Source organism: Aspergillus puulaauensis, chromosome 2 (assembly GCF_016861865.1).
Source record: "Aspergillus puulaauensis MK2 DNA, chromosome 2, nearly complete sequence".
Taxonomy (NCBI): domain Eukaryota; kingdom Fungi; phylum Ascomycota; class Eurotiomycetes; order Eurotiales; family Aspergillaceae; genus Aspergillus; species Aspergillus puulaauensis.
The window spans coordinates 528,053-553,208 of record NC_054858.1 but is presented as its reverse complement, the minus strand read 5'-3'; the positions used below and the strand labels follow the sequence as shown (position 1 = coordinate 553,208).

Here is a 25,156-nt window from a genome sequence, read left to right as displayed (position 1 = left end):
TTTTCGAAATCATTGATGTGGTGGATTTCGGCCTTGATTTTGTCGCGGGAAATATGCGACTGGGTCTACGGGTATACAACGAGCTGGCGCGCCTTTTCTCCTACATCGCTGGCTTTTTCGACAGCGGTCACTGTTAATGTGGCTGCTGAGAATATCAATGGAACTTGACTGCAGGAGATACGTGTATGGCTGCTTCTACGTTGGGCCCGGCGCTCAGCTCTCCGTAGCAAGTATTGTCGGGCTGGGATACGGCAACCAAACTTGATTTACCTCCCTGGTCGCCTAGGTTTCGCGAATCCTCGTCTGATACCGTCGTTTTGTGGCGGGTTCACCTCTTCGTGGAGCCGCTCGCCTGTAACCTCGTCCGGCGCGCCGGCCTCAATCTGCAATTTCTTTGTCAGGGCATTCTCAATTTAGTCACCTGTGTTGAGTCGTCATACCTTTTTCGAAACCTTTAGGCCCTGTTCTTCAGCCACTTGGAGCGCATACATCCGAGAGCTAGCAAACAGCATCCGCTCCTTGATCGATGAGCCCGATGGGCATGTGTAAATGAAGATGACGGCATCGGAATCGGGATAATGATAAAATGAGTATCTCGGCGAGGATTCAGAGATTTGTTTTTGGACGGAATCGGCGTCAACTCCAGACTCGGCGGACACAAGCTTGAGTGTTTCCGTTGGAACGTCAATGGCCTGTATTATACATGCAACAATGAATAATTAGCCTACTCAAACCACCCGGTTGTATCGTCTGCAGATAAACTTACCACTTGTACTAGTCCCCCTTGTTGCAAGCCTTGTAATGCCCCCTTCGCATCCTCATCCACCTGCATTTCAATGCGCATCCTGGAAGGGCCTCGTGCAAAGGTCCCGCCGATGCCAATGTCTCTCCCAGGCGTCCCGCTCCGAGCAGCCTCCTCTGCCTTCCGCACAGCGTCCAGCTCCCTCTCCTTATCCCCCATCAGATCCTCGCGGCTGTATCCTGCTTCAGGAGACCCATTCTTCTCAGCCTCTCGTTCCCGCCACGCCTTCTCACCAACAACCTCATCCTCATCCGTAGCGAAAATTGTATCCGAAAACTTCTCGCTGCCCAGCTCCCGAGCCAGCGTCGCCCGGGTAGACGCAAAAAGGGTCTTTGCACGCACCCCCGCATTTGACGGGATATAAGTCAGTGCAACGAGAGAAGGAGATCCGGACCCGGTCCGTCGAATAAGCAGGTAAATCGGCGTCTTGGGTTCCAGCACGGACGACAATTGCGAGAGGGAGGGGTAGAATGCGTCTCCGGAGAAGGGGATCGGAGAAAGCGGGGTCAGACTCTCGGAGGTGATTGTTACGGGCAGGCAGAATATGGAGTTGTCGGAGGCGAACGTTGCAAAGGCATCGTGCAGCTCTTGCGAGACTGTTTATACGGTTAGTTGTGTATTACGGGCTTAACAGGGGTGACGGCGTGGTGGGGTTATCGGTATAGATAACAGGTGGAGGAGTAGGTACCTGAGATTCCAGACTGCATATTGACTGTGATTCAGGCTGCAGACTTGCCTTATCGAACACAAAGGATGGGTGATATGACTCGTAAGATGAATTGTTGTCTTGAGTGAGGAGGCAGGAGCGGTGTGTTGGGATAGCGGGGCTGAGATGGGGCTTATTAAGTGTCAGAGACTCAGCTGGCTAGATCTCCATCTCCGTCCTCAGCTGCATTCGATCGGCCCGGTAGATGATGCCTCACTTGGCGGGAGAAGGCTATTTGCTTCACCTTACCGGTTTTGGAAGCAGTTGAGTCCAACAGGGTGCTGAGGAGACATGGAATCGAGTTCTCTACAACTGTCAACTGATCCCACGGAGCGCCGCCGACTACAGAACCGCATTGCTCAGCGCAGGTTTCGCCGTGAGTTGTTCTTGAGCTCAACTTATATCTGTTCATCCTGTGTAAATTAGTGTACTAACGAGTGCTTGGGTTCTAGAGAAAAAACAACTTGAACGAATGGGTGATCGCGTACCCAATGGCCAGGTTAATCGACCAACTGAGTATCCACAAGGGAACGGTGATGATGCGATGCCCACAGACAGACCGCTGGGCTCGGCCATTTTGGATGAGATTTCTCTGGCAAATTCCGGTTTCGAAAATGGTGCTTTGGACCTAGACGCCATCGACAGCCTCCTCGAGGCCTACGGCTCTTCAGCCCAGCCGCTAGGTGGACAGCCGCTCACTCCGTTTCTCGCACCTCCAGACCAGACAGTGCCCGTAGACACGGAGCGCAATAATCCTCGCGATGTCCCTGACGCTACGCATTTGGCGGGAGCCGTACACGAATCATTCAAGACCAAAACCGGGGAAGGTTGGCTTAGCACAATGCACATTGCTGCTCAAAAAGGACACGAGCGCATACTTCGTGTATTGCTCGAGCAAGGCGATATGGACCTCAACAGCGCCGACAGCGATGGTCGAACACCTCTTTTCTATGCTGCGCTTGGAGGCCATGAATCGGTGGTGCGGCTACTATTGAATCACGGGTCACGGGTCTCGCACTTGGACTGTTATAGACGATCCGTGTTGCATTGGGCCGCGCAGTATCAGCAGCTAGAAGTACTGCGGACTCTTCTTGGACATTGGTCAGAGCATGAGCGAGGCTCGTGTGATGTCAATGCCCATGATAATCATGGTTGGACACCACTGCATCTGGCCGTGGAACGGGGCTTCGAGGAGGGCGTCCTCTTGCTTATCCGGTTCGGAGCTGATATGAACGTCAAAGCGAGAAAGTGTTGGATGACTGAAAAAATTATTCCATTTGATCTGAACCAGTTGACAACTTGATTACGTCCGCATCAAACTTCGACATTTATCAACATTTCAACAAAGCCCACACCTTTTGGACAACCCACGCTATCGCCAATGTTCAACCGATGAACTCAGAAAAAGATGGACAACTAATTTCAAGCTCAGATATTGCTGCTACCCATTATCTGAGTAGCGACTGCCTCACACACTAGGCGTGAAGGCCATGCTCTAATGTAAATTCGCTAGTGTTCACCACGGCTCCTCTTCCCCAGTCCACTTCCATAGCCTCCCGGAATGTGTTTCTCTGGTTGACGCATCTATAACCTCAACCACCGCCCGCGTGCTGTCTTCGACAGTGGTAGGCGCTTTCTCAAGTCCAACGAAACGGGCGCCGAAGTTGCCCAAATCACTCTGAACAAAACTTTATTTCGGTCAGTTGGGCTCAACTTTCGATAAAGAGAGGGCGGTACCCTGGATCAATTGGAAAGGCTGTAAGCCACGGTTCCTGGAGCGCAATTGATCTTGTATACCAATGCTGCACAACCTTCGTGGCCCCGTATGCAGAATTTGGCGCAGGATACGTGTTCCTACTAACTTAGTAAAAGCCATTTCGGCTCAAAGATCAATGCTACTCACTATTACGTGTTAGCTGGGCGATTATCTCACAGTGAAGGAAAGAATACCTTAAAAAATGCCGCACTCGAACCAATTGTCACCAGCTTGGGGTGGCGGTCCCTTGCCGCCTGCAAGAAAGGGAAAAAAGCCTGATACATACGGGCGAATCCAATCACATTTGTCTCGAAATGTGTCCTGATGTCGTCCAATCGTGCTAGTTCAAGCTTAGGAAACACGTAACCGATTGCGGCATTGGCGATGAGGATATCGATGTGATTAATTTCCTGCTCTTTGAGCTCACGAGCTGCATCATCCCCATCTGTTTCGGAGGTTACATCTAGCTTTACCACTTTGACAGTTGTACCCTCCGCTGTTGGGAGAGCTAGCAGTTCCGTCGAAGTTGCGTGCTTGGGGTCGCGGTTTGCGGCAATAACTGTATGGTTTGGCTTGGCTATGTAGCACTCTAAGAGGCCTCTTCCAATACCGCGATTGGCACCGGTGATGAGGACGACAATAGGAGACATCTTGGAATTGTTGGATCTTGCCTGCTTGCTTGTTTTATTAGACGGGCGCCGTGGGATTTGACAGAACTATACCCCGTAGTTCGACGGTCATGCCATTTTATACCTCACACCCACTGACGCAGCTTCTTATCCCATATTACTAGACTACTACCCGGTCTATACTAGGTATGTGGTTCGGTGTTTCGATTTGATTGTGATTTGCGAGGCGCATCTGTCATTTAACGCTTACTGTGGGTCATTGAATCCTGGACTCTTGGAATCTTGGAGGCGCTCGCTTGGAGACTTGAGACCAGAGCACTAGACTATTGCCCTGGTAGTCATAGTGTTGTTAGGGCATACTTAGTACATAATACTGTTAGGGGTAAGCATAAGCTAGAAGCATACGGAGTAAGCTGCAGCATAAGCCGCATCATAAGCGCCAAGCCTCACAAAAGTACGATTAAGTATCAATATCAACAAGAACCCCAAAATACTTTACTTGAAATAATAATACCAATTGAAGCCCCATGTTTTGAGTATATACGGTGTATTTCGAAATAGAACAGCCAACAGGAAGAGCTAAAAAAGAGCAGCCTATATACAATCCACCCTTGCTGGCTGTATAGCATGCGAGCAGGCTTTGCAGGCCTAGTAATGGAGCAAAGCCCAGTCCAATCCAAGATAGGTCATCGGACAATCGATCAATCAATATGTATATAACAGAGTAAAAGGAAATAGGATAAGGCAAGACAAAGATAGGACAAAACAACAACGCCACCAATGATGCCCATGGTATCTATCAATTGGAATGCTTTTCCAGCCATCGCAACCTTCTCTCACCCGCTTCTTCCGAAAAAGAAACTCGACTCGGGTCGACAGAACCAGAGTTCCGGAGTCAGGAGTCAGCAGTCCGGACCAGAAGCTAGCCCGGCGTGCAGTTGAAATGAGGTTTGAAGTGAAGTGGCTTAAGTCAAAGAGGAGAAAAAAATCTACTCCTCAAACTTGCCCCCGACAAACGCCCAGTTCGAGGCCTCCAGCTTCCCCTTCAAGTACTCATACACTGTGAATGTCACAGCCTGTCCAGGCGCAACACGCATCACACGTGGCGTGATACCCTTATAGAAGGCGCTCGCACCTTCCTGCTTGAACATCTCGCGCGCGATGTACATAATCCTAGAGACGGCGCTCTGCCCGGGCTCAGCCCTCGTCTTCTGCAGGCGCGTCTTAATCGTATCAATCGGCGCATTCGAGAACGGACCCACCGCACCAGAGATCAATCCGATAACGGTCGTTTGGTAAGAAGGAAGCTGGCTGTTGCTGTACTCGGGCTGGACGCGTTGCAGGAAGGCCTTGAGCTCCGTGTAGGCTGTGAAGTTGGCGGCTTGGTTGGTACCCTGGCGCAGGGCAGTTAGGGAGACACCGCGGTAGAGGGTGCTGAAACCTTCTTCTTTGATGACGGTGAAGAGGGCGTGCGGGGCGGAGCGGTACTTAGGTGCGTCGAGGGGATCAGCGAGGGAGTGGTGTTGCGCCTGAAGGCGGATTTTTACGACTTCCATGGGGTTTACGATTGCGACGGCTTCGGTAACACCCGCAGCAAGACCAGCTGTTTTAGTTTGTTAGCATGCGACAAGCTTAGGAATAGTATTGATTTGATGGAGGCCGTACCTAGGAAGGTCCCTTTACTGGTGACAGCGCCAGTGTCCTTATCCGCAAGCATTTGCTTGTATGACTCGTAGGAGGTAAATCGAATGGCCATTTTGGGAATGATACCACCGAGAACAGCTCCGAGACCCTTGTATAGACCCAGGCCAGTCTCCTTCTTGACGATATCAACACCGGTTTTTACGAAGCCGCGGGGTTTGACCTGCAATTGAACGTTAGTTGGAGCGCAGAAATAGACTGAAGCTACACAAACGTACACCTGGCGCCGTGGCCCGTCGAGACAGCTGCATGCGGACTTTGATAGTATCTATAATTCTGTAAGCGACTACTAGGATTCTTGTAGGGCTCAATTGGGAATTCCATACCTAGCGGATGGCATACAAGGGCCTCCATCATACCGGCGCCACCACCAGCTGCTCATAATTAGCACCGAATGAGACAGTATGCAGTTAGGTAACTATACCGATCAGATTGACAGCTGGTGAGGCCGGTTTCTTGCCATTGCCTCCCTTAGCGGACATTGTGACTCAAATGAAAGGTGTATAGTTTGTCTTTCTCAAATGCAGCGCGCCAACACTTTAGCAAGAAAGCAAGAAAGGAAGGAAAGAGCAATCCAAAAGAAAGAAAAGGGCCGAAAGAGTCACAAGGACAAAAATAATAGCGACGATATCGGAAGTTCACAAGGTGAATTCCGCCAGTTATGAGCGCGGAGAGATACGGAAGTATAAGTACCCTCGGTTGGACCGAGGAAGAACGAAGCTCTGGAAAGAAGTCCACTAAAGGGAGTTGGCAGTCAGAGCTTCGGATAAGTCGATCAGAGACCGGGGGCTCGGTTCCAATTGCGGCTTTTGGCTCTGCCTTTTTCAGTGGTTAATTTTTGAGCTGGCAAATGCTAGGCCGCGGAGGTGGAACGGGGAAGCGGAGACAGGGAGATGGACGAGCGGAAGGAGTTGACTGTCTGAGATCTGATCAGTAGTCACCCGAGAGCAGGGTAACTTATTATTATGTCGCCGAAATCAGATAAATTATCGTCTACGGGAGCCCTGGCCATGAATGCGGAGATGACTCTTTTTTAAACAAGTGGCCAAGTTCCTTGTCGTTCTTCTCATCATCATTACTACTATGCCCTACTGCCGAGACTGGACGACCCCAGACTTTTGCCGACAGGACCGGCGAACGAGAGCTCGCCCATAGTTCTGGCTCTGGTGCTGTTGGTTCCAGAGGACATGATCTCATCAACCAGTGCACCTCGAACTCAACTTGGTGACTGGTCCGATACTAGGAGAAGAGCCTGGCATGTCTTCATGTGAAAGTGCAGGCGACTGAATAGCGAGCTGAGAAGTATAGCTAGTAGCAGTGAGCTGCGAGCTTGTGATTCCGCATCTTGGCCTCGAGCTCAGCGACTGTCAGCTTCACAGGGTGAATGGAAAATGCAAGCGGGAGAATCCGGACCCCAGGAAGAATGACGTTGCTGCTCCTGTGCCGAGGTTAATTCCGTTCTGGGAATGCCGACATGAGCCACTCTTATCAGGAGGCACCGAGCTGGTATGGATGCAGCCAGCCATGTAGATCAGCCTATATCGCGTTCAAAAATGTCACGCGGCCTAGTATAATCAGCTGTTCTCCAATAGAGGAACAATGCATTCGCGGAGGAACTGCGATGTGATACAAAGCCAGTCGGCTCATGTTTTACCCAGACTTTTTCCATCGATTATTCTGCCTCAGGCATCAAAGATTTTGAACTTGGAGTCTGGGCTCTGTATATCCTTGCCTACTGATAAGCTTAAAGTTGATCTTATCGCCAATTGATGCGAGATGTAGAAAGTCTAATTGCCGAAGCAATTAAGCAAAGCATGTCCGACAGGTATTCGTCTTGCCTGTGCTGGTACTGCAGTCTATCAACCGCGGAAATCAATGGGAGAGACGGCCCACCTACTTAGGAATGGTCGCCCTTGCGACATCGACATGGGAATTGAACGGGCTGGAAAGGTTCCGCCACATTCGTTCCGCATCTGATGTTATGTGTGCACGACTGAAGAGCTGAAAGAGTTGAACGCCATCTCGTGCTCTCGGTCAATCATTCTCCCTATCAGACCGCTATCGCCTTGCGTCGGCGGTTTCGCCGATCTCACTGTGTATATTTCTCCAACTCAGATCTTCAAAATCTCTCCACAAAATGGCAAGACAATAATTCTGAAGAGACGAAAAGACCGCGCCTAGATGACTAGGCATATTCCAGTTTATGCGCCATGAGCACCTCGCAGCCGAAATGGAAACGCATCGTCTTGCTCATTCTCCACCAATGGCTCATCTTCGGCATCGGTCTTGCTTGCCTGCTGGCATACTTGTTCCCCAACGTCGCCAAACACGGCGGTGTGATCCGCTCCGAATATAGCATTCTCTATGGCGCCGTTGCGATCGTTTTTTTGATATCGGGTCTTAGTATACCCCAGGATAAGCTCGTTCGGCAGCTCTTTAACTGGCGCCTCCACTTCCTTGTCCAGGTTACTTCGTTCCTTTTCATCCCTGCGCTGGTTCTCGCCGTGGTCCACGCAATTCTTGCCGGCGATAAAGATGGGCGTATCGATCGTGCTGTGTTGGCGGGGTACATATTCACGGCTTGTATTCCGACAACGATCGCCTCGAATGTGGTCATGACTAGGTCCGCGGGTGGTGACGATGCGGCCGCATTAGCGGAGGTGCTTATTGCGAATATATTGGGCCCATTCGTGACGGCTGGGTGGACAGTAACACTGCTACCGGCCTCGGAAGAGTTTGAAGTCTGGCGAGATCAGGATGGTGATCTCACATCAATGTATCGTGAGGTGTTTAAGCAATTGGGTCTGGCTGTGTTGATACCTCTGGCTGTCGGCCAGGTCGTGAGGTTCTTCTGGCCTGAGCGGACTGCGCATGTGATTCAAAAGTATAAGATTGCAAAGACTGGGACGGTGTGTCTGCTTCTTATGATCTGGTGAGTTTGAAAGTCAAGCATGACGCCTTTTGAAACCCGTTACTCACATACATCAGGGTAACATTCTCCTCCTGCTTTGCAACAGGAGCCCTCGAAGACCTCTCAACTGAGACTGTTGTCTTCGTCGTGCTGTTCAACATCGCCCTGTACGTCTTCCTAACAGCCGTGTGTTTCTCCTTGTCCCGGCCTCCCCAGTCTCTTTGTACACGGACAAAGATTGGCCGATGGCACATTCTGAAACAAACCCCGCCCGAGGAGGCCATTGCTGTATGTTTCTGCGGGCCCGCGAAAAGCACAGCTCTGGGTATCCCTCTGTTATATGCGATGTGGTCCCCGGTCGACCTGTTCCTCAAAGCGAAGACATCTGTGCCTGTCTTACTGTACACGACAGAGCAGCTATTCGTAGCTCACTTTTTTGTCCATGCTTTTCAGTGGTGGAAACTAAGACTTGAAAGGTTGCGGTCTAGTGAATGTGAGGAGGCGGCTGACGATAGAGAGGCGGAATTGGAGGGGCCGCCTTCTGCTTGTGTATTGGAGGTACCTAACCAAGAAGAAAAACATGCACCGGCTTCGTGATGTTACTTGGTGTGTTGCATGTGATACGTTGTCCCAAAAATTAATGTGATAGAAAGATACCCAATAGCATTTCCATAGCAGTTCATTGCCAGAGTCATTCGCAGAATCGTATTTAGATTTACAGGTAGAAGGATATATGATATATATGTAACGGACCATGTCGTGGAATGCGCTCAGGCGGAGCGTAACAAAGTATGCAAAAAGGAAAAAGGAAGACACATCAAATATAGCTCACTTTCACACCCATACCGACAGTTCCCCGGATCTTTTGCCAGCCCGATCCGGTTATCCTCCGGATTCGCTCGCGGACATTCGGTCTATTAAGGGCAAAAAGAAGACCCAACAAAAACAATAGTGACCGGACGAAGGATAAAGGGTTGTTGGATATCGTCCTGCCCAAGTACTGCACGATATTTCGTAGCACTGTAGCCAGCGCCTGTGATTGTCTCGCTCGAGTCTCGGGCTTCTCCGGCTTTTTAAGATTCTTTGAGTTGGGAGGAGAAAGGGCCGTCCGTGATGAGGAACCAGCTTTGCTGCTGCCTGGCTTCTCGCCCTTTTTGCCTCTGATGCTGCCGTTTGGATGCTTCTTCTCGATTCCGTAATCCACCTCGCTACCACTGCGCTTGTGGTTCTTCTGTTGAGTATTCCCTTCTGCAGCCGCAGCCTCATCTGCTTTCTGGCGCTCTGCCTCTTGTATTTGTCTCTCTAACTCGGCGTCCTTTTCGCGTTGTAGAGCTGCGGCACGGAGTTTTCCTTGTTCCTTCTCTTCCCTAAGCCCTTCCAACGTCTGCAAGAATAATTCCTTCCGTTCGTCGTCGAGAACCTCACTCAGATTGATGAACTCGGTGGCATACTCCCACTCTTCGTTTCTGGGGAGAACATGAAGCGTGAAAAGCTCGATCAGTCGGACCCGAGCGGCGAGGTCTTTTGGTGTATCTGTACCACCATTCGGGCGGAATTGATTTCGCTGTGCGTTTGTGGGGGAGTTCAGATGCTCTTCAATATCAAGGTTTGGTTGTCCGTAGGAGGAGAGGTAGGTTTCGAGTCGTTGCTGGTTGACCGTCTGAGAAGGAGAATGGTTGAGGAGAAGAGTGCCCCTGGAAAAATGAGTCGTTAGGTAACTGGTAGAACCCGAATCAGAAGTTTCACTTACAGGTTATAGACAACCTCCGCATCTATTGAACCCTCGCGGCCTTGGTAGCCAATCTGTACGACCTTCTCCCAGATAGTCCCATCGCGGACTTGCGTTGAGATGTCTTTCCATTCCTTTTGCCCAATCATCGCCTTTCCTTCCTCTGGGCCTAGGTCGATAATAGCGCTCAGAAGCGTAACGTACAAATTCCATATTTTGATCCGCCAGGTGGCAGGAACTGTACCGATCGGTGGTACTGAGTCCACGCCATTGACATCTTGGTCATCATTCCCATTCTTCGCCGTAATTACGGGCTCTAGAGATACGAGAGCTTCTTGTAGTCGACGGGTTAAGAAGAGCTGCGAAGCTTTCTTGTATGTCTTCGAGCAGAGCTTCGACGGTGAGAGGGACGACGTGGACGCCGACATGACGGATGTATCGTCGGCCATGTTGACCGCCAACGGATGGGGCGGTTGGAAAAGGTAAGGTTGCGATTCAATTAAAATAGCAACAGAAGTCGCAGGAATGAAGTAAGAGATAGGTGAAAGGATCAAGTGAGTGCAATTGGACACATGTGAGCTCTGGGGTTGAGTTACAGTTGCGGCTGTGAGGTGACGGCCGAGCAGCGACTCACTCGTCACTCCCGCCCGGTCGCTTTTCCCTCGGCTCGGACTCTCATCCACTCTGGGGTTGCGTCACGGGACTTCTCCGGATCGCTGCTGTCTTCGTCTCGCTTGGCGTCAATCGCAACTTCATCAACAACATCAACAACGACCAGGGGTAGAAATTGCCGTCATTTTTAACCTAGAGGCAGGCTAAGTCGGCGATTAAGAGCAGGTGGCACTGTAATCATCATCGATCAAACAGGATCCCATGAAACGGGTAGCTCTCCGATATATCCAACTTACTTCCCAGTACTTAGTTCCTAGATCACTACAATCCCCCCTTCTTCCAGATACTTCCACTCTCAGATATTTCTCGCCTGCCTATCCCCAGGGTCTGTCATGGATGTCACCACACAGACATTCCCGTATCATCTTGCGCGGATGCTGCAGGACCTTGCGTCCTCTGTCTTTGTCTCCATTGACCTGGAGTTCTCTGGTATCCCAAAGGCTCAACAGGGACGAGCAGGCCCACCGCAGAGCTTACAGCAGAGATACCAAGAAGTCAAAGAGTCTGCGTCCAAATACCAAATACTCCAAGTCGGCTTGACCTTTTGTCATGAGGATGCCGAGGCAGGTTAGAGATACTTATATATCCTGTTTCTTCCCTACCAAGGAGTATACTAAGCCTATATCTAGCAAAGTATACACTGAAACCATATAATCTATATCTGAGCCCGATCATCGACCGTAGGCTAGAGGTTGAGCGGAACTGGTCATTCCAGAGTAGCGGTATGCATATATTGCGCCATCCTTCACCCATACTGATGCTCATACAGCGGTTGAGTTCCTTTTGGAAAACAAATTCAACATGGACGCTCTGTACCGAGCCGGCGTCACATATATATCGAGAGAGGAGGAAGAACAAGCCATCTCGATAGCTGTCCAAAGGAATAAACCAGGCACGGCTCAGACATCGATGGATGTCAAAGAAACCGACTATGAGTCGCTAGCATTCCTTATACTTGCCCGGGTGCTCATCGATGATTGGATTGCCCTTGGTGATGTACATTACCTGTTCTCACTCTTACGAACCGCCTAACTCGTGTTAGAAACGTGATGACTACCTCAATATCCCGCCACCTTCCAGTCAAATCAACTCCCAGGGGCTCAAGGGTATGCCTTCGGTTTTAAACAGGTTTCAGAAAAGGCTGGTCCATCAACTTGTTGAGGTGGAATACCCAGGTTATGTCACAATTGGACGGCCTACATTTGTCCAGATTGTCCATTACGATGAAGACCGTGAGAACGCTATTCGAGACAAAAGGGTACAGCGGGTGCGAGAGCGAGTTTGGAATGAGACAGGATTCAGATGGATTGCTGAGGCACTGGCTGGAGGCGATCTCTCGAATCTCAGCCCCGGTTATTTCGGTGCCATCAGAGCCAACATGGGGCCCGTAGGCCAAGGCGAAACGCTTAAGGACTTTGTAGACGACTTCAAGAAGAACCTAAAAGCACATCGGCCTGTTCTTGTTGGCCATAACCTCTTCATGGACTTGATATATTTCTTTCGGTGCTTTTTTGGTCCTCTCCCGGACAGTGTGGAAGACTTCCAAGCGATGGTGCACGAACATTTTCCAGTCCTCATTGACACAAAGTATCTTGCCACACATGATTGCGGATCGATCAACCCAAGATCATCGTTGCAAGAGATCAATGACAGTTTGCTTCAAATACCGATACCCGAAATCAGTGAGTGAGGCCATATCTACTCGGCATTCAGACTGACATTTCCTAGTTATACATCCACACTTCGCCAGGTACCATATAGAGAAGATCGACCATGAAGCGGGATACGATAGTCTGCTTACAGCACAAGTATTCATCAAACTCTCTGCGCAGCTTGGCGAACGGCACCAGGTCGGGTTGGGCAAGTCAATCTTAACTACAAACTCCCAAACGAATGAACAAACTGGTCTTGACAATCGGTTTTCTCAACTTCAGATTGAAGAGACTCGGGCGGGACCCTCCAGTGCAACTGATAACGACGACGATAGCATGAGAAGCGGTGAAGTTTTAGGCGAGTATAGCCCTGCAGTCGAGACACGGCAGGCCAAAAAAGGACACTTGATTCCAAGACCAAGTTTTCAATTTTGGAAGGTTTATGGCAACAAACTACGCGTCTTCGGAACAGAGGAAAGGGTCTGTGATATTGGTTGAAGACACAGCACAGCTCTTGAATGTTTCTTAGAGAGCATTTACAATAGCGCGTAGCTGAAAATTTCAAATTTCAAATAAAACCTCTAGCGATTGGGCTGAGATGGATGTGCACAGCGTCTATCTAACAGTACACCTTAGGTTCACGAAGGTACCGCTAGCGAAAATAGCCGTCAACACTTTCTCTGAGCACCAAAATAATGATCGACTGGTTGTAGAAGCAACTGAACGCAGTGACGATAAGGAATGGTGCTGTAGAGAGAAAGGAAAAGAAAGTCGTGAGCAGTCGGAAAAAATAAGAAAAAGTAGAGTGTCGGTCACGTGTGCGACTAACCATTCTAGGCTTAGAGTCAGGCCCTGAGGCCGGAGCAAAACAGGTGACCGCCAACTTTTCTTGCATGCAAGTCCAGAGCGACGCCTGTTGACAACCACGCCGACGCCCACTCGGAGATGTCTTCAGGATCCAATGGTGCCAGGCGCATAGCCTCAATATTGCGTACGTGATGAATCGTTACATACTGTGGGGTTACCACTGATGCTGACAATTTGCAGGGCCCTCAATCGCCGAACAGCGAGTTTGCAGAAGCTGTCAAGAGACACTTGGCCGCCGCAGTTATGCCTCCGCCGCAACCCCAATCTCGCCAGCACCCCCTTCCTCGAATTCAAATACGTTCCCCGTCGTGAATCCTACCTACACCATTAATGCAGGCGTGCTCCTATCCCGCCCACCCCAGATCACACGCGACCTCACCGATTTCGAGAAAGCATACTACTTCTACCAGAAACGGCTGAACGAGCGCCAGGCACTTCCGTTTACGAAATACTTCTACTTTAAGCGCGGAACGCCCGTTGACGAAGACTGGAAGCGTAAGATCCGTGAGCGCCAGACGCCTGCTCGTGATATCGGCAAATATAATGCGTACTCGAAGGAGGCGTGGAACGATGAACTCCTTGTCGGATCACCTGAGTCGGAACCGGCCAATGTTGTCGAAACGTTAATTTCTGATGCTGAGAGCACAGCCAACAACACTTCCCAAGATACTAGCAAGAAAGAAGAGATCCCTCGACCGCACCCCCGGGTAACAGAGGCCGATCAGAAGGGTGACACCAGGAGCCTCAACCGGGCTCTTCAGAGGACTCTTTACTTGCTCGTCCAGTCCAAAGAGGGATACTGGAAGCTCCCTAGCTCCCCTGTCGCCACAGATGAAACTCTCCGATTGGTATGTTATTCCGGATCTTTGTCGCGGTGCCTTGCTAACTTTTGAGCATTATAGGCCGCTGAACGTACCCTCGAACAATCCGCTGGTGTGAACATGAACACTTTCATGGTGGGATACCACCCTGTTGGCCACTACGTCTACAACGCTCGGAAGCCGAAGACCGACGAGGCAACTGGAGTCACCATTGGCGGCGAGAAGACCTTCTTCCTGAAAGGACGCATTATGGGCGGCCAAGCGGATCTTTCTGCCAACGCGCAAAACCTTCAGGACTTCAAATGGCTTGCCAAGGAGGAGCTCAAGAAGTTCCTGCTTCCACAGTACTACGCCAGCGTCAAGAACATGCTCGCTGAGCGGTAATCGGTATTATTTCGGGATTTGCTCCTCGAGCGTGGAGGAGCGGGGCAGCGGGGGAGAACAATGAGTTGTCCGAGCGTTTGGAAAGCTGTAGGATAACCTGGCTCAGATCTGCATATATTCGAGTTTTATTATGTCATGTATAACTAGCTCATCAATATTTATTTCTATTTCATACGGTATATACTTTGATCCCAACCCTAGTAAAATGAGGATATCAGTCCTAACCAAAACGCCGCGCCAACCCATAAAAGAGCCAAACCCTCGCCAAATGAAGAAAAGCCATTCATTATTCATTTCAAATTGAACTTTTGCCCCTGCACCACGGGCTGGTCCTTCGACGACTTCCCTGTGAGACTCTTTCCACACATCGGACATGCTTCACACAGATTAGCCATATTTCATGAAAACTTAGTGCTAATGATCGTAGACCAACTCACCATTCTTCCGATATGCACATCGCTGACAAAACTTCTTCCCTTGCTCCGTCTTGGTCTTGCACATTTCACAAGATGACGCATACGCTGCATACGGGTTCTTTGCCTTCGAGCTAAGAAGCTTGTTCTTTGACCCGACAATTCATGTTAGCATATGCCAACCATTCGCCACTCGCAGACAACGAAAAGAAAAAGAAATAAATAGAGTAGCCCGCGTACCTTCGAAACACCGGTACCTCCTAACGTCGGCTTAGACCTATAAGCTGCAGCTGTAGCTGAACCTGCGCCCCCAGAGCCGGAGCCACTGCCCCCACCGCCACCTAGCGATGTCGATGGGGAGCCATAGTACATTTCATTTTTGCGTTTTACGCCCGGCGTGGCTAGTTCGGTGGATTTTAGCTTCTTTTGGCATTTTGCGCAGACCATGGTCCTTTTTGTCGCTTTTTTCTCCTTTGTGTTTTGAGATGAGGTGTCTGGCGTAAGTCGTGTCTATTTAGATTGAGAGTTGGAAATTTTGGCTTGGTGTTGATGCTGGAATGATAGATGGAAGACTTCGAATTTGGAGATGGATGTCATGGGTGGCTAGGTGGGAACCAACTGCGCCACATTGGAGATCTTGCCCCGTTGTCTTTGTGGCGTTCAATGGTCCGTGCGTATATAGATGCGTCAATGTCGACGCCCTGATACCCTCAATTACGGTTGACAACAGCTATACTCCCTAAGTTATCCAGAGGACATACTACTAATTAGAATCTGGTTGCTTATCCTGCTTTTATCCATTGAAATTGAATTATATTTTGTAGTATAATGTCCATAACAATGCGAGGATATAACTTAGGCTCTTAGCTGTATACACCTGTGTACAGAAATTGATTTCAACCACAGTATATCTACTGGGTACCTCGGGAAATAAACGAATCTACATACTATAACAAAAACGTATTGTAAGATAAGTCCACTGAATCAGACCTAGTATATATAAACAAACGGCAAACAAACTTCAAAACTAAAAACTAAAAACGTAAAAGACAACCTGAAGACCAGGATCACTCATTAAGGCGATTTGAAAGGGAAAAAATATCAAACCAAGTTGGGAAGAGGAAGCAAGCCCCCCAAAAAGAACATCAAAGATAGACTGAGAAAAGAAACACCAGGCTTGCATATTGGCCGTACTTTGTCGTAGAACCATGGCCAGGCAAGTCTCTGTCTTGCAGCCCCTTTAGCGTGTCGGTCTATAGCCATCTATGTATTTTCCGCTTTATTTCTCCATCTGCAACAGCAGCATCTTCAGCGATACTTTTATAGTTGTTAATCTCACTCCCATTTGCATGTGAATCTTTGGATTTTAATGAAGGGAAAGCCCAGGGATATTTGTGGTCAAAGCCCACGCGCCCAGCAACTACCCTTTTTCCTCCATAGTAAGCATTACATTCCGAACAAAGATACGTAACATGGGTATACTTACTTATTCGCAGTGGTCCTTCTTTTGGTGTTTGCAAGAAGGCCATCCCTCAATCTTGGCTCCCGCTCTGCAGGTTTTGTGTTTCTACCAACTGCTCGGGGATTGAGCGGCCCGTATTCGTCGCCGGCGACGTTGCACTCCATGATGTGCGCTTTATACCTGTTGTAATCTCGTTTAATCCGAGGATCCTCGGACCAGTCCGTCGGTCTGGGCGCGTATGGTTTGGGCATTTTTGGTTCCATGCGGTTCGTGAACGACTCGGAACGGTTCTTCTCAATATTCTGAAAGTTTGGACCGAAGTGACTTGGCTTTGGCTGATCTTGAGGGTGCCGATTTCGAGGGCGCCGAGGGTCGTATTCTGAGTCGGATCCCCATCTATCCTCAAGGATCCTCTTATTCCTTGGGTCCGCATCCCATGCAGAGCGATTTGTTCCCCCACGGCTGCTCATTCTCGAAGGTGAAAGCGGGAGGGTAGTATGAGGCGGATAAAAGATAGGCTTGAAGCCAGAAAGGACCGGAACTAGACACAGAAAGCTAGAGAAGTAAAGGGTGTGAAGGAGATAACGTTCAGAGAAACGACGAGAGACTATAGAAACGAATCGATGAAAGACGAGAAGGATAATGAAGTTACATTTGAGCAATATGGGGGTAAGGGCTGCCTTTTAACCTGCGAGAAACGCCAGGCATCATACGTCCTGATTGACAGTATCTGCGTGTAGACAAGGGAAAGGGGTTTCCAACTTGTGGACATACCGCGCGCGTACAGCCATCTAAATATACAATTCCTAGCGTATTCATGTACATTGGATGGCTGAATCAATTCGACCAGAAGCAATATTTTCTCCAGAGCGGGTATCCGAAACATCCTTGGATGACAGTCTACAATAGAGATAGGTTGGCGAGCGTCTAGCCATCAGTTTATAGGAATCCCGACGGTTCGGTACCGGCTGGGCGATTTAAATGACTGGCTGACAGGCAACGCTTCGATGGGCGTCTATTCAAAACACAGCCTGATGCCTCGACATTAATTTAAGCGGCCAAACATGAGTATATAGATGTCCCAGCGGCCTGGTACTGATTGAGTGGCTGAATTGACAAGCAGACAGGCAAAGTTTCCTCTCGGGTGGCTATTCAGAACATATAAAGCTGTTAGAATGTCAAAATAAGTTGGCGCTAAGCAACACAATAGCCTCAGCTGGTTGGAGGTCGAAGCTCGAGAGTCAACCTGGGGGATCGATCCTGGCGGCTATAGGGAGAAGGCAAGTTAGCGGGGATGTCCTCAATTGATGATTGGGGGAACTCTATCTGTAAGCGCCCATTTGAGCTGTGTCCATGCTTTCGAACGCACCTCTGGCTGGGGGAGTGATAAATATAGACTGGGAGGCGGTTAACTTAGTAGAGGTTACATAAGGCGGCGCAGAGCCAGAGACATCAACAAGCTGAGACATCTACAATCGAAACCCGACCCCTCATCTTCCTGCCTTCATTCCGCCACCACCATTATGGTAAGTTAGAATTTCATCCCCGGCATAGTGGGCCCTGATGATTGACCTTGTAAAAAGCCAAAGTCTAAACTGGAGAATCTGCCTATTGAGCTGCGCGCTCAAATCCTGTTACAACTGCCTGATTTACAGTCTCTCGATGGAATAGCGCGCTCTTCAACCGCTCTTCACCAGGCATATCGCCTCGTCCGCCAGGAAGCCCTACCTAAAGTTCTGCAACGGAATTATGGCGGACTTGTGGACATCACCGAAGCGATTGCTGCTGTTCGCTCAAGGAAATTCCACGGTACCAGACGCTCAGACCGAGAAAGAATAATTGCACTGCTAGACGATCGACGCCGCAACAAAGAGATTCGCTGCTTGGGGAAAAGATCCAGGGCAACGCAACCTCTCCCTGACCAGCCAGTTGATCTTAATGAAGTCCGCGATCTGCTGCGACTCCATGAAATAGCAATTTGGATTCTCAATGATTATAGCCAAAACGCACCGTGCCCATTCTGGATTGACGGGATCAGTTGGAGCACACATATCTTGCCACTGAAGTTGTCCAAAAATGAAAAGAAACGCTACTACCGAGCATTCTATCGACTACAGACCTTTTGCAACTTGTTTGGTAATATCGAGAACCCTGTTGATAGCCCGAACAGTTCGAATTGGTTATCTTGGAACCACGGTAAACAAGCTTTTACCGAGGAGGAAATATGGAAATTCTTCTTTGGGACATTTGCGCCATGGGAGTGTGAAGAATTTGCGGGCTTGTGGCGGTACTGTCACCACAGAAATGGAGAGGTTTACGCAAAGGTCACCAATGACTTGGAGCAGTACGGGCCCAATGAAAATGGCGACCTTCCAGCACGCCTGAAATCCATAGTTCTCCCTAGCTGCAGTTTACTGGACACCGACGATCTACGGATGTATAGATCCCACTACCGGCAGGCACTGGCCTCTTTTGGGCCGACCTTTCTCTACAAGCTTCTTCGAGACGACGACTTTACAACCCAGCGCAACATGCTGTATGCGAATTCGTGTGGGGGCCTTCCATATTATCCTCAGTCCTTACAGCGGGATTACGAAACTGTTTACCCATTGATTTACCCTGCAGATCGATTTAATTTCGGTATGGATTGGGAAGGGTTACAAATATTTTTGTCGACGCTGCCAGAGATAGAAAAACCCAATCTATCTTGGGTGGAAACTTGGCTCAATCAAATGGAAGAAGATGAGCCGCTTTACGAAGAGATGTTTGAAACCGGTGTTGATTGTCGACGCTGGGCCTGGGCCTACGCCCTCTGGGATGACGGCAGGCTTCGGGAATGGGAAGCAAAATGGGGTGCACCATTGAGAGATTTTGGTGGTTGATGGCTCTACGGATGCGTATGTTCTTGCCTCTCTGCCATTTCCTGGGCTGTTAGGTTGTCTGTATTCCATTAGATTTTTCTTGCTCTTCTGATACCAAAGCTGTTCTGAATTTGTAACAACTCACTTCTTATCCACTATGTAGAAAACTAAAATAGTTAGTGTGGTGCAGATAGGGATATCCCTCGCCTCTACAGCTCTTTCAATGTGTTTGCTCATTGCCTCAAGGTACGTTGAACCCGTTTGATACAGTCTCGCTGCGCTCGATTGGGGCTGTTGTTATGTTGATGATGGTGTTGTTTGAAATGTTCGAATATATGTGTTCCTATCGTTTACCGTCTTGATCTACTCTCTATTTTCAGCTCCAGTATGCTTTGCAAGCTTGGGGGGCATAGCATCGAAGTTGCTGCTGGGACGGTGATAACGATCACGGCCATTACACCAGACCCCAGGGTTCAGCTGATATATCTACTCCAAGTCTTAGGTACCCTCACGGTACGCCTGATGGAAGTCGCCTGCTGTCCTTCGTTGAGAATCCGAATGGACAGGAGCGTATAGAAAACCAGGAACTGGTGACGACCCCAGACTCGGCTGGTGGCAGCTGATTTGATTCATGCAAATCTTGCCTACCCGCTACGTAAAATGCCAATTTCTGACCGAGATGATTGGAGAGGGGCGAGACTCGAAGAAAGCTACGGGACCAAGCAGACTCAGCTAAAGCTGACTGTCGTCAGACCATAACGGACCAGCAGATTCGCGCGGAAAGGATAAAAGCAGCGCAAAAATAACAGAGTGCGACGGCTCAAAATGTAAAGAGAAAAATTGAATGTCTTCCACGAAAAATACCGGAGAGGCAGGCAGCTGCGCGCCGAGACAGTCAGGGGTGTCCTGGGAAGGGATGCGGTCAACGCAATAACTAATTATCAGGATCTCAGATTGCTTACACATAGTACGTGGATTGATTCTTTCACCACGCTTGATTAACAAACTAACCTGGGCTAGTTAACTACCGTCCAAGTTGTCTTTGTCACCAAGAGTGGTGCTCAATATTCACTAGGGAGTGGTTAGAGACTTTCACCACCTATTGTCTGGCAAACTGTCGTTAATGATCGGCGTTTGTGAGTTCTAGCAAACGGAAGCGCGCAAATATATCTGCAATGATTCCTTGCAGGACTTGGATTGCTCAGGGACCAGGGTGCAAGGGTTTGGAGTTTGGACAAGCCGGGGCCGGGGTATGGGTTCGTCATCCACATCAGGCCGGCTGGCGGACACACCCGCCGCAAGAGACGGGAGTATCACGGTCCTAACGGAGCTTATCATTGTCTCGCTCGTAAAGGGATTGTCCAGGCCATTCGCTTATTCAAGCACCAGACCGGTCCAAGCTCCCAGTGCGAGCCAGTAGGAATCTCCGAAAATGGAATCTTTCCCGCTCGAGGCCGCCGATAGTGGCGTTCATCCAGACCAGGCGTGCGAGGTGTAAGTTGGTGCGAGAAGTGAGGGGAGCACGATCCTTCGATCAATAACGGGGCTGCAGGAATGAGATTGATGCGGATGTGATGGGCTCAGCTGTGACAAGTGAAGCGACCAAAGCACCGGCCAAGGCGGTGAATCCGCCCCGGGCGAGTCTTGCTTTCAGCTCCCATCGTTTCCAATTTGCCCAATCAGTGGCCCGCGAGATCGTGGGCCTCGTAAGAGCGCCGTTGTATGCCACCGTTTCAGCTGCCCTGCCCGAGCAACTCGCCACAGTTTCCATCTTCCTCTGGCCTGGACTGGCTCGCTTTCGCGTTCGGGATGCGGCCTTGATCGGTGACCCGCCACTCCTGCGCAGGCGCGCAGTCGATGAACAAATCAAGACCAGCTCTGAGCAAAAGCAAATGAGATAACCGGAAAACCAACAAAGAAAAAAGAAACCGCAGGAGCGGAGGAAACGCGACTGTCATCACGATGGGTCTATGTTGCAAACCAGCAACTCGGATCCAGCCTCCTGTCCCAGCGCAGTGGTTCGCCTTTTTGCCCAGCGTATGATGAGGCCGTGGAGATGTTGCCCCCCTGACCGAGACATATAATAAGAAACCACCATGAGTGGAACACTCCGGATGGCGCTCCCCCCAGGATTTGGGTAGATCTGGCAAGTTTGGATCGGTTCCGTATGAATAAAGCCGGGAGGAACCTTCACTTGTTTGTGGTTCAAACGAAACCCACATCCGTTTCCGGCCATCCTGGCCCCTTGATCCTGGACCTGAGCACGTCCTGACGTTCTTTTCTTTTTCTATCTCCCGGATCCTCTTCATTCTTCAACTGGCTCAATTTTATCTTCAGACTTACTTATCGCGGACTCTTGCCTTGTTAATAGAACCATCATCGCTGACGCAGGACGCCACGGCGCACTGAGGACTTCCTGACTGGAGGGTTGTTGTCGGGACTCCCTTACTTCTCGCGGCCACGCAGGGAAAAGGCTTCCTCCATCCTTAACCAACTACCCGGCTGTTCTCCTTTCTTATTACTCTGCGAAGTACGCTCACTCGGCTCGGGGAGAATTCCTGTGTTTTGTACTGGGTCCCAGCAGTTCTAGGGCAAGAAAACGAGCCATACGGACAAGAAGATTGGAGGGCTCTGATATTTAATACACTTAGTCACCGACAAGCTTCCGCGAAGAGAAAGAGAGGAAAGGGAAGGTCTGCGCTGTTTATTAGTGGTCGAAAACCGCGAGCTTGGCTTTGAAGGATCAAGATGCCCCCCAGTGGCTCATCGTTCACGGCATTGAATTTGCCTGCAGACTTTACGATCCCGCAATGCATGGAATACTTTACCCTCACCGCAGGGCCGAACACTGATCTTTGGCGGAAACCCCCAAACGGAGACACTTCGACAGCTCCCATTTTGTTTACCTCATTACGGAATCCGTTCTTGGTCGCCGAAGTGACCGTGACGGCGGACTTTGAGATGGAATGGGACCAGGGAGGCTTGGTTATTTTCGCCGGCAGTGCTCCCCAGTCAATATCTTCTGATACCGTTCCGGTGGTCCAATCAAATAGATTCGGGGGCAGCAATCCACGGAACAGCCGGCCATGTAAATGGGTCAAGGCAGGCATGGAATTTTGCTCTGGCGCAACCAACGTTTCATCCGTCAGCGCAACAGCAGACGGGGCTGACTGGTGCTTGTCGCCACTCAGCGTGCCGGATCGAGGGCCGTCAGCCATCCATTCACTACGCCTCAAACTCGAACGAGTCGGCCACTCACTCTGGGTCTGGTACCAGGTTCCAACGATATCCCCGTATGCGACCTCACCAAGCGCGGTGGGCAGTACGTGGAAAAAGATGCGGGAAGTCACCTGGTTCTTCTACGGGGTAGAAGACAAGTTCATCCACGTCGGTGTGTATGCCAGTCGGCCGGCGAATATTCAGAGTAGCAGTACCGTCTGGGCCATGACTCACCGGCCAGCGTTGGGGTCGAGCTCCAGCGCGCCAGGGATAGGTGATCACTTGGTGGTCGAGTTTGAAGACTTGGAGATCCTGTGATGTATTCTTCATCTTTCCTGTGCTTCGTTTCTTCAATGATTCCCCAGATCGACGTTGGTTTTGTTACGATTACGACAGCTTATTTAACGACTGCTTATTATCGTCCACGGTGACATGACTTGCGTTTCTATTAATATTTTCTTATTCGTCTTACCATATTTTCCCTTTCCATTTTCTCAATGACTTCATTACGAGCGCATTCTTTGGATTCCAATCCGTTTCTACTGCTGCTGTTTGACGATTCATGTTTCCCTATTTATTTTTCATTTCTCCCACAGTTTTATCATCAGAGTAATCTGAAATTTCTTACTACGTATTCAACATACCTACTGCTTAATCCCAGTATAGATAGATACCTGTCGCATAAACCAATCCAATGCCGCGGCTGCAACTGCTTGTCCAGTAAAGCACATGATTTGGTCTCCACAGGAGCTTATATCAGCTTCAGGTGCAGGATCGGCGGCACAGTCGAGAAGAGCTCCAGGGCAGCTACGGAGTATAAGCAGGGATAGATAATTAAGTTCTAAACCAATTTGTAGAACAAGAAATTACGCCAAGATCTACAGCAAATAAAACCAGCTCGCCTCTCTGAACGACACTAGTTGGGGGGGTTGGAGAGTCGTCAGAGTCAGAGTAGACTTTCACTTGCCTTATCTTTCGCTGCATTGATCAACAGCGCTAGAGTGACGGCTCCTGCAGTTCACCTGGAGGGGGTCCGGGTCTTCAAGGGGAACTCCTAACTTTCAAGCGCAAGGCCGCCAATAATCTCGACAGTCGACAATCCGCCCCCTCCAAGCGGGAAGCTCTCTCCGCAGTTACTGACAGAGGTTATGACTATGAGGCAAGAGCCCGCAATGGGGACCTCGGATTGCGTCACGTAGGTAGTCTGTCACAAGGAAATCTAGATTACGAGATATGCCCAACGATCACGACCGGCTCACTCGAATTTTGGGCGTCGTGTCTGAGCGGGAGGTTCAGTTGCAGAGTGCTACGTAGACGAGCCGTGAAGCTCCGGGCCGGGAGAAGACCAATGTCACCTGTTGGTAACCATGGGCTGCTTACCGAGGAACCCGTTGAGTTCCATGGCTCATGGAAAGTTTTGCTCCACAAAATCATAACACGGCTGCGGAAAAAAAAAAAAAAACTACGGTGGATCGCAAGAGAAAAATAATCCTGGATCTGTAGGTCAAGAGATGTAGACTAGTCTGGCTTGTGAGGTTCTTGGTTTCTTGGTTTAATGTTGGCGGAGTTTCCAGAGGGGGCGTTAGAGGTAATAATATGCACGAGGTGGATCGAAGTATATATTCAGATCGCAGTTCAAGACGGTTTATATGCTTTAGCCCTGCACGAACGATGCAGAACACTCTGCCACTGCGATTGCCGGACTGTCCTTGTATCTTCAACACCGGAGAATCCTGAGCTTGACAGCACATCTGCTTGGGTAACGGCAGGGGTACCTTTGTAGCACGATCACTGGTGGGGTCTTCTCTTCCGCCCATCCACAGCGTGCGATGGTGCCACACCCTCTGACGAAAAGGTCCTCGATAACTTCTCTCAGATGACGGAGCGAGTGAAAGCTCGGATGGCCTCGGGCACACCACTTGGGCTTGAAAATATACCAAAAAGTCTCGTTGTTGCCCAGCCTGTGATTGGTGCCCTCCGGCGCCAACTCACCGCATTTTGGCCTTGGGTGCTCACGATCTGCACATCTCGTCTTCACTCCAAGACGAGCGACAACTCAGACCTTCTCGTCCATTGGGTCGAGTCGCCTCGAGTGCAGCTTCGCAAACAATGGGCCCTGCATTATCGCCAGTTTTGATCCCTGTAGACCACCTCCTGGACCTACAATTTCTATTCGAGTTTAGGTGCTGTAAATGCGAGAGCGCATTGTTTAGACTGCCCAATCCAACCAAATCATAATAAAGATCACTGTGGTGATAAGTGCTGGCGCCCCGCTCACTAACGGCTCTCCCCACTAGCGATGGAGCTAGTCACTGCCTAAACCGCGAGAAATTGAAGTTCTGGAGGTCACCGGGGACTCTGGTGACTGGGTGGTGTACCTCTGTTGCTGCGGTGGAGACCTTGTCCTTTTTTACTTTTTTTTTTCTCTCGTCCTCCTGCTCCCCCTCAAGCTTTGCTCTTCTGCTCTTGCCTCAGTTCTTTCCTGGCTGCTCTCATCATCACTGCTCACAGATCCCATTGTCCCTTCATCATCACGCACTTCGTCTTTACGTATCCTACCTAATTCTCTGT

At 49.8% G+C, this 25,156-nt stretch overlaps 13 protein-coding genes across 13 annotated transcripts; 7 read left to right on the top strand and 6 right to left on the bottom strand.

Moving 5' to 3' along the window:
- Nucleotides 1–266: 266 nt before the first annotated feature.
- On the bottom strand, nucleotides 267–1,509 carry TWF1 (twinfilin; the record flags this gene model as incomplete). Its single annotated transcript, XM_041698855.1, has 4 exons — nucleotides 267–383; nucleotides 441–692; nucleotides 767–1,398; nucleotides 1,491–1,509. 4 exons carry the CDS (start codon nucleotides 1,507–1,509, stop codon nucleotides 267–269), a joined length of 1,020 nt encoding a protein of 339 aa, XP_041551998.1.
- Nucleotides 1,510–1,799: 290 nt separating this feature from the next.
- On the top strand, nucleotides 1,800–2,811 carry APUU_20235A (uncharacterized protein; the record flags this gene model as incomplete). Its single annotated transcript, XM_041698854.1, has 2 exons — nucleotides 1,800–1,884; nucleotides 1,961–2,811. The coding sequence occupies 2 exons, from the start codon at nucleotides 1,800–1,802 to the stop codon at nucleotides 2,809–2,811; spliced, it is 936 nt and encodes a 311-aa protein (XP_041551997.1).
- Nucleotides 2,812–3,437: 626 nt separating this feature from the next.
- On the bottom strand, nucleotides 3,438–3,914 carry APUU_20234S (uncharacterized protein; the record flags this gene model as incomplete). The annotated part of the gene is made up of 1 exon (XM_041698853.1): nucleotides 3,438–3,914. The coding sequence occupies one exon, from the start codon at nucleotides 3,912–3,914 to the stop codon at nucleotides 3,438–3,440; it is 477 nt and encodes a 158-aa protein (XP_041551996.1).
- Nucleotides 3,915–4,882: 968 nt separating this feature from the next.
- On the bottom strand, nucleotides 4,883–6,076 carry SFC1 (putative succinate:fumarate antiporter (Acr1); the record flags this gene model as incomplete). Its single annotated transcript, XM_041698851.1, has 5 exons — nucleotides 4,883–5,496; nucleotides 5,559–5,757; nucleotides 5,813–5,862; nucleotides 5,921–5,968; nucleotides 6,019–6,076. 5 exons carry the CDS (start codon nucleotides 6,074–6,076, stop codon nucleotides 4,883–4,885), a joined length of 969 nt encoding a protein of 322 aa, XP_041551995.1.
- Nucleotides 6,077–7,804: 1,728 nt separating this feature from the next.
- On the top strand, nucleotides 7,805–9,102 carry APUU_20232A (uncharacterized protein; the record flags this gene model as incomplete). Its single annotated transcript, XM_041698850.1, has 2 exons — nucleotides 7,805–8,526; nucleotides 8,583–9,102. The coding sequence occupies 2 exons, from the start codon at nucleotides 7,805–7,807 to the stop codon at nucleotides 9,100–9,102; spliced, it is 1,242 nt and encodes a 413-aa protein (XP_041551994.1).
- A 220-nt stretch (nucleotides 9,103–9,322) lies between these two features.
- Nucleotides 9,323–10,683, bottom strand: pex26 (the record flags this gene model as incomplete). Its single annotated transcript, XM_041698849.1, has 2 exons — nucleotides 9,323–10,199; nucleotides 10,256–10,683. 2 exons carry the CDS (start codon nucleotides 10,681–10,683, stop codon nucleotides 9,323–9,325), a joined length of 1,305 nt encoding a protein of 434 aa, XP_041551993.1.
- Nucleotides 10,684–11,238: 555 nt separating this feature from the next.
- On the top strand, nucleotides 11,239–13,056 carry APUU_20230A (CAF1 family ribonuclease; the record flags this gene model as incomplete). The annotated part of the gene is made up of 5 exons (XM_041698848.1): nucleotides 11,239–11,473; nucleotides 11,536–11,628; nucleotides 11,676–11,902; nucleotides 11,949–12,588; nucleotides 12,635–13,056. 5 exons carry the CDS (start codon nucleotides 11,239–11,241, stop codon nucleotides 13,054–13,056), a joined length of 1,617 nt encoding a protein of 538 aa, XP_041551992.1.
- A 447-nt stretch (nucleotides 13,057–13,503) lies between these two features.
- MRPL17 (mitochondrial 54S ribosomal protein mL46) lies at nucleotides 13,504–14,630 on the top strand (the record flags this gene model as incomplete). The annotated part of the gene is made up of 3 exons (XM_041698847.1): nucleotides 13,504–13,549; nucleotides 13,606–14,273; nucleotides 14,328–14,630. 3 exons carry the CDS (start codon nucleotides 13,504–13,506, stop codon nucleotides 14,628–14,630), a joined length of 1,017 nt encoding a protein of 338 aa, XP_041551991.1.
- A 290-nt stretch (nucleotides 14,631–14,920) lies between these two features.
- On the bottom strand, nucleotides 14,921–15,490 carry APUU_20228S (cysteine-rich PDZ-binding protein; the record flags this gene model as incomplete). Its single annotated transcript, XM_041698846.1, has 3 exons — nucleotides 14,921–15,006; nucleotides 15,068–15,191; nucleotides 15,284–15,490. The coding sequence occupies 3 exons, from the start codon at nucleotides 15,488–15,490 to the stop codon at nucleotides 14,921–14,923; spliced, it is 417 nt and encodes a 138-aa protein (XP_041551990.1).
- A 1,035-nt stretch (nucleotides 15,491–16,525) lies between these two features.
- Nucleotides 16,526–16,975, bottom strand: APUU_20227S (uncharacterized protein; the record flags this gene model as incomplete). Its single annotated transcript, XM_041698845.1, has 1 exon — nucleotides 16,526–16,975. One exon carries the CDS (start codon nucleotides 16,973–16,975, stop codon nucleotides 16,526–16,528), a length of 450 nt encoding a protein of 149 aa, XP_041551989.1.
- A 1,053-nt stretch (nucleotides 16,976–18,028) lies between these two features.
- Nucleotides 18,029–19,387, top strand: APUU_20226A (uncharacterized protein; the record flags this gene model as incomplete). Its single annotated transcript, XM_041698844.1, has 2 exons — nucleotides 18,029–18,031; nucleotides 18,089–19,387. The coding sequence occupies 2 exons, from the start codon at nucleotides 18,029–18,031 to the stop codon at nucleotides 19,385–19,387; spliced, it is 1,302 nt and encodes a 433-aa protein (XP_041551988.1).
- Nucleotides 19,388–20,798: 1,411 nt separating this feature from the next.
- Nucleotides 20,799–21,267, top strand: APUU_20225A (uncharacterized protein; the record flags this gene model as incomplete). Its single annotated transcript, XM_041698843.1, has 2 exons — nucleotides 20,799–20,860; nucleotides 20,919–21,267. The coding sequence occupies 2 exons, from the start codon at nucleotides 20,799–20,801 to the stop codon at nucleotides 21,265–21,267; spliced, it is 411 nt and encodes a 136-aa protein (XP_041551987.1).
- An 847-nt stretch (nucleotides 21,268–22,114) lies between these two features.
- APUU_20224A (uncharacterized protein) lies at nucleotides 22,115–22,903 on the top strand (the record flags this gene model as incomplete). The annotated part of the gene is made up of 1 exon (XM_041698842.1): nucleotides 22,115–22,903. The coding sequence occupies one exon, from the start codon at nucleotides 22,115–22,117 to the stop codon at nucleotides 22,901–22,903; it is 789 nt and encodes a 262-aa protein (XP_041551986.1).
- Nucleotides 22,904–25,156: the final 2,253 nt, after the last annotated feature.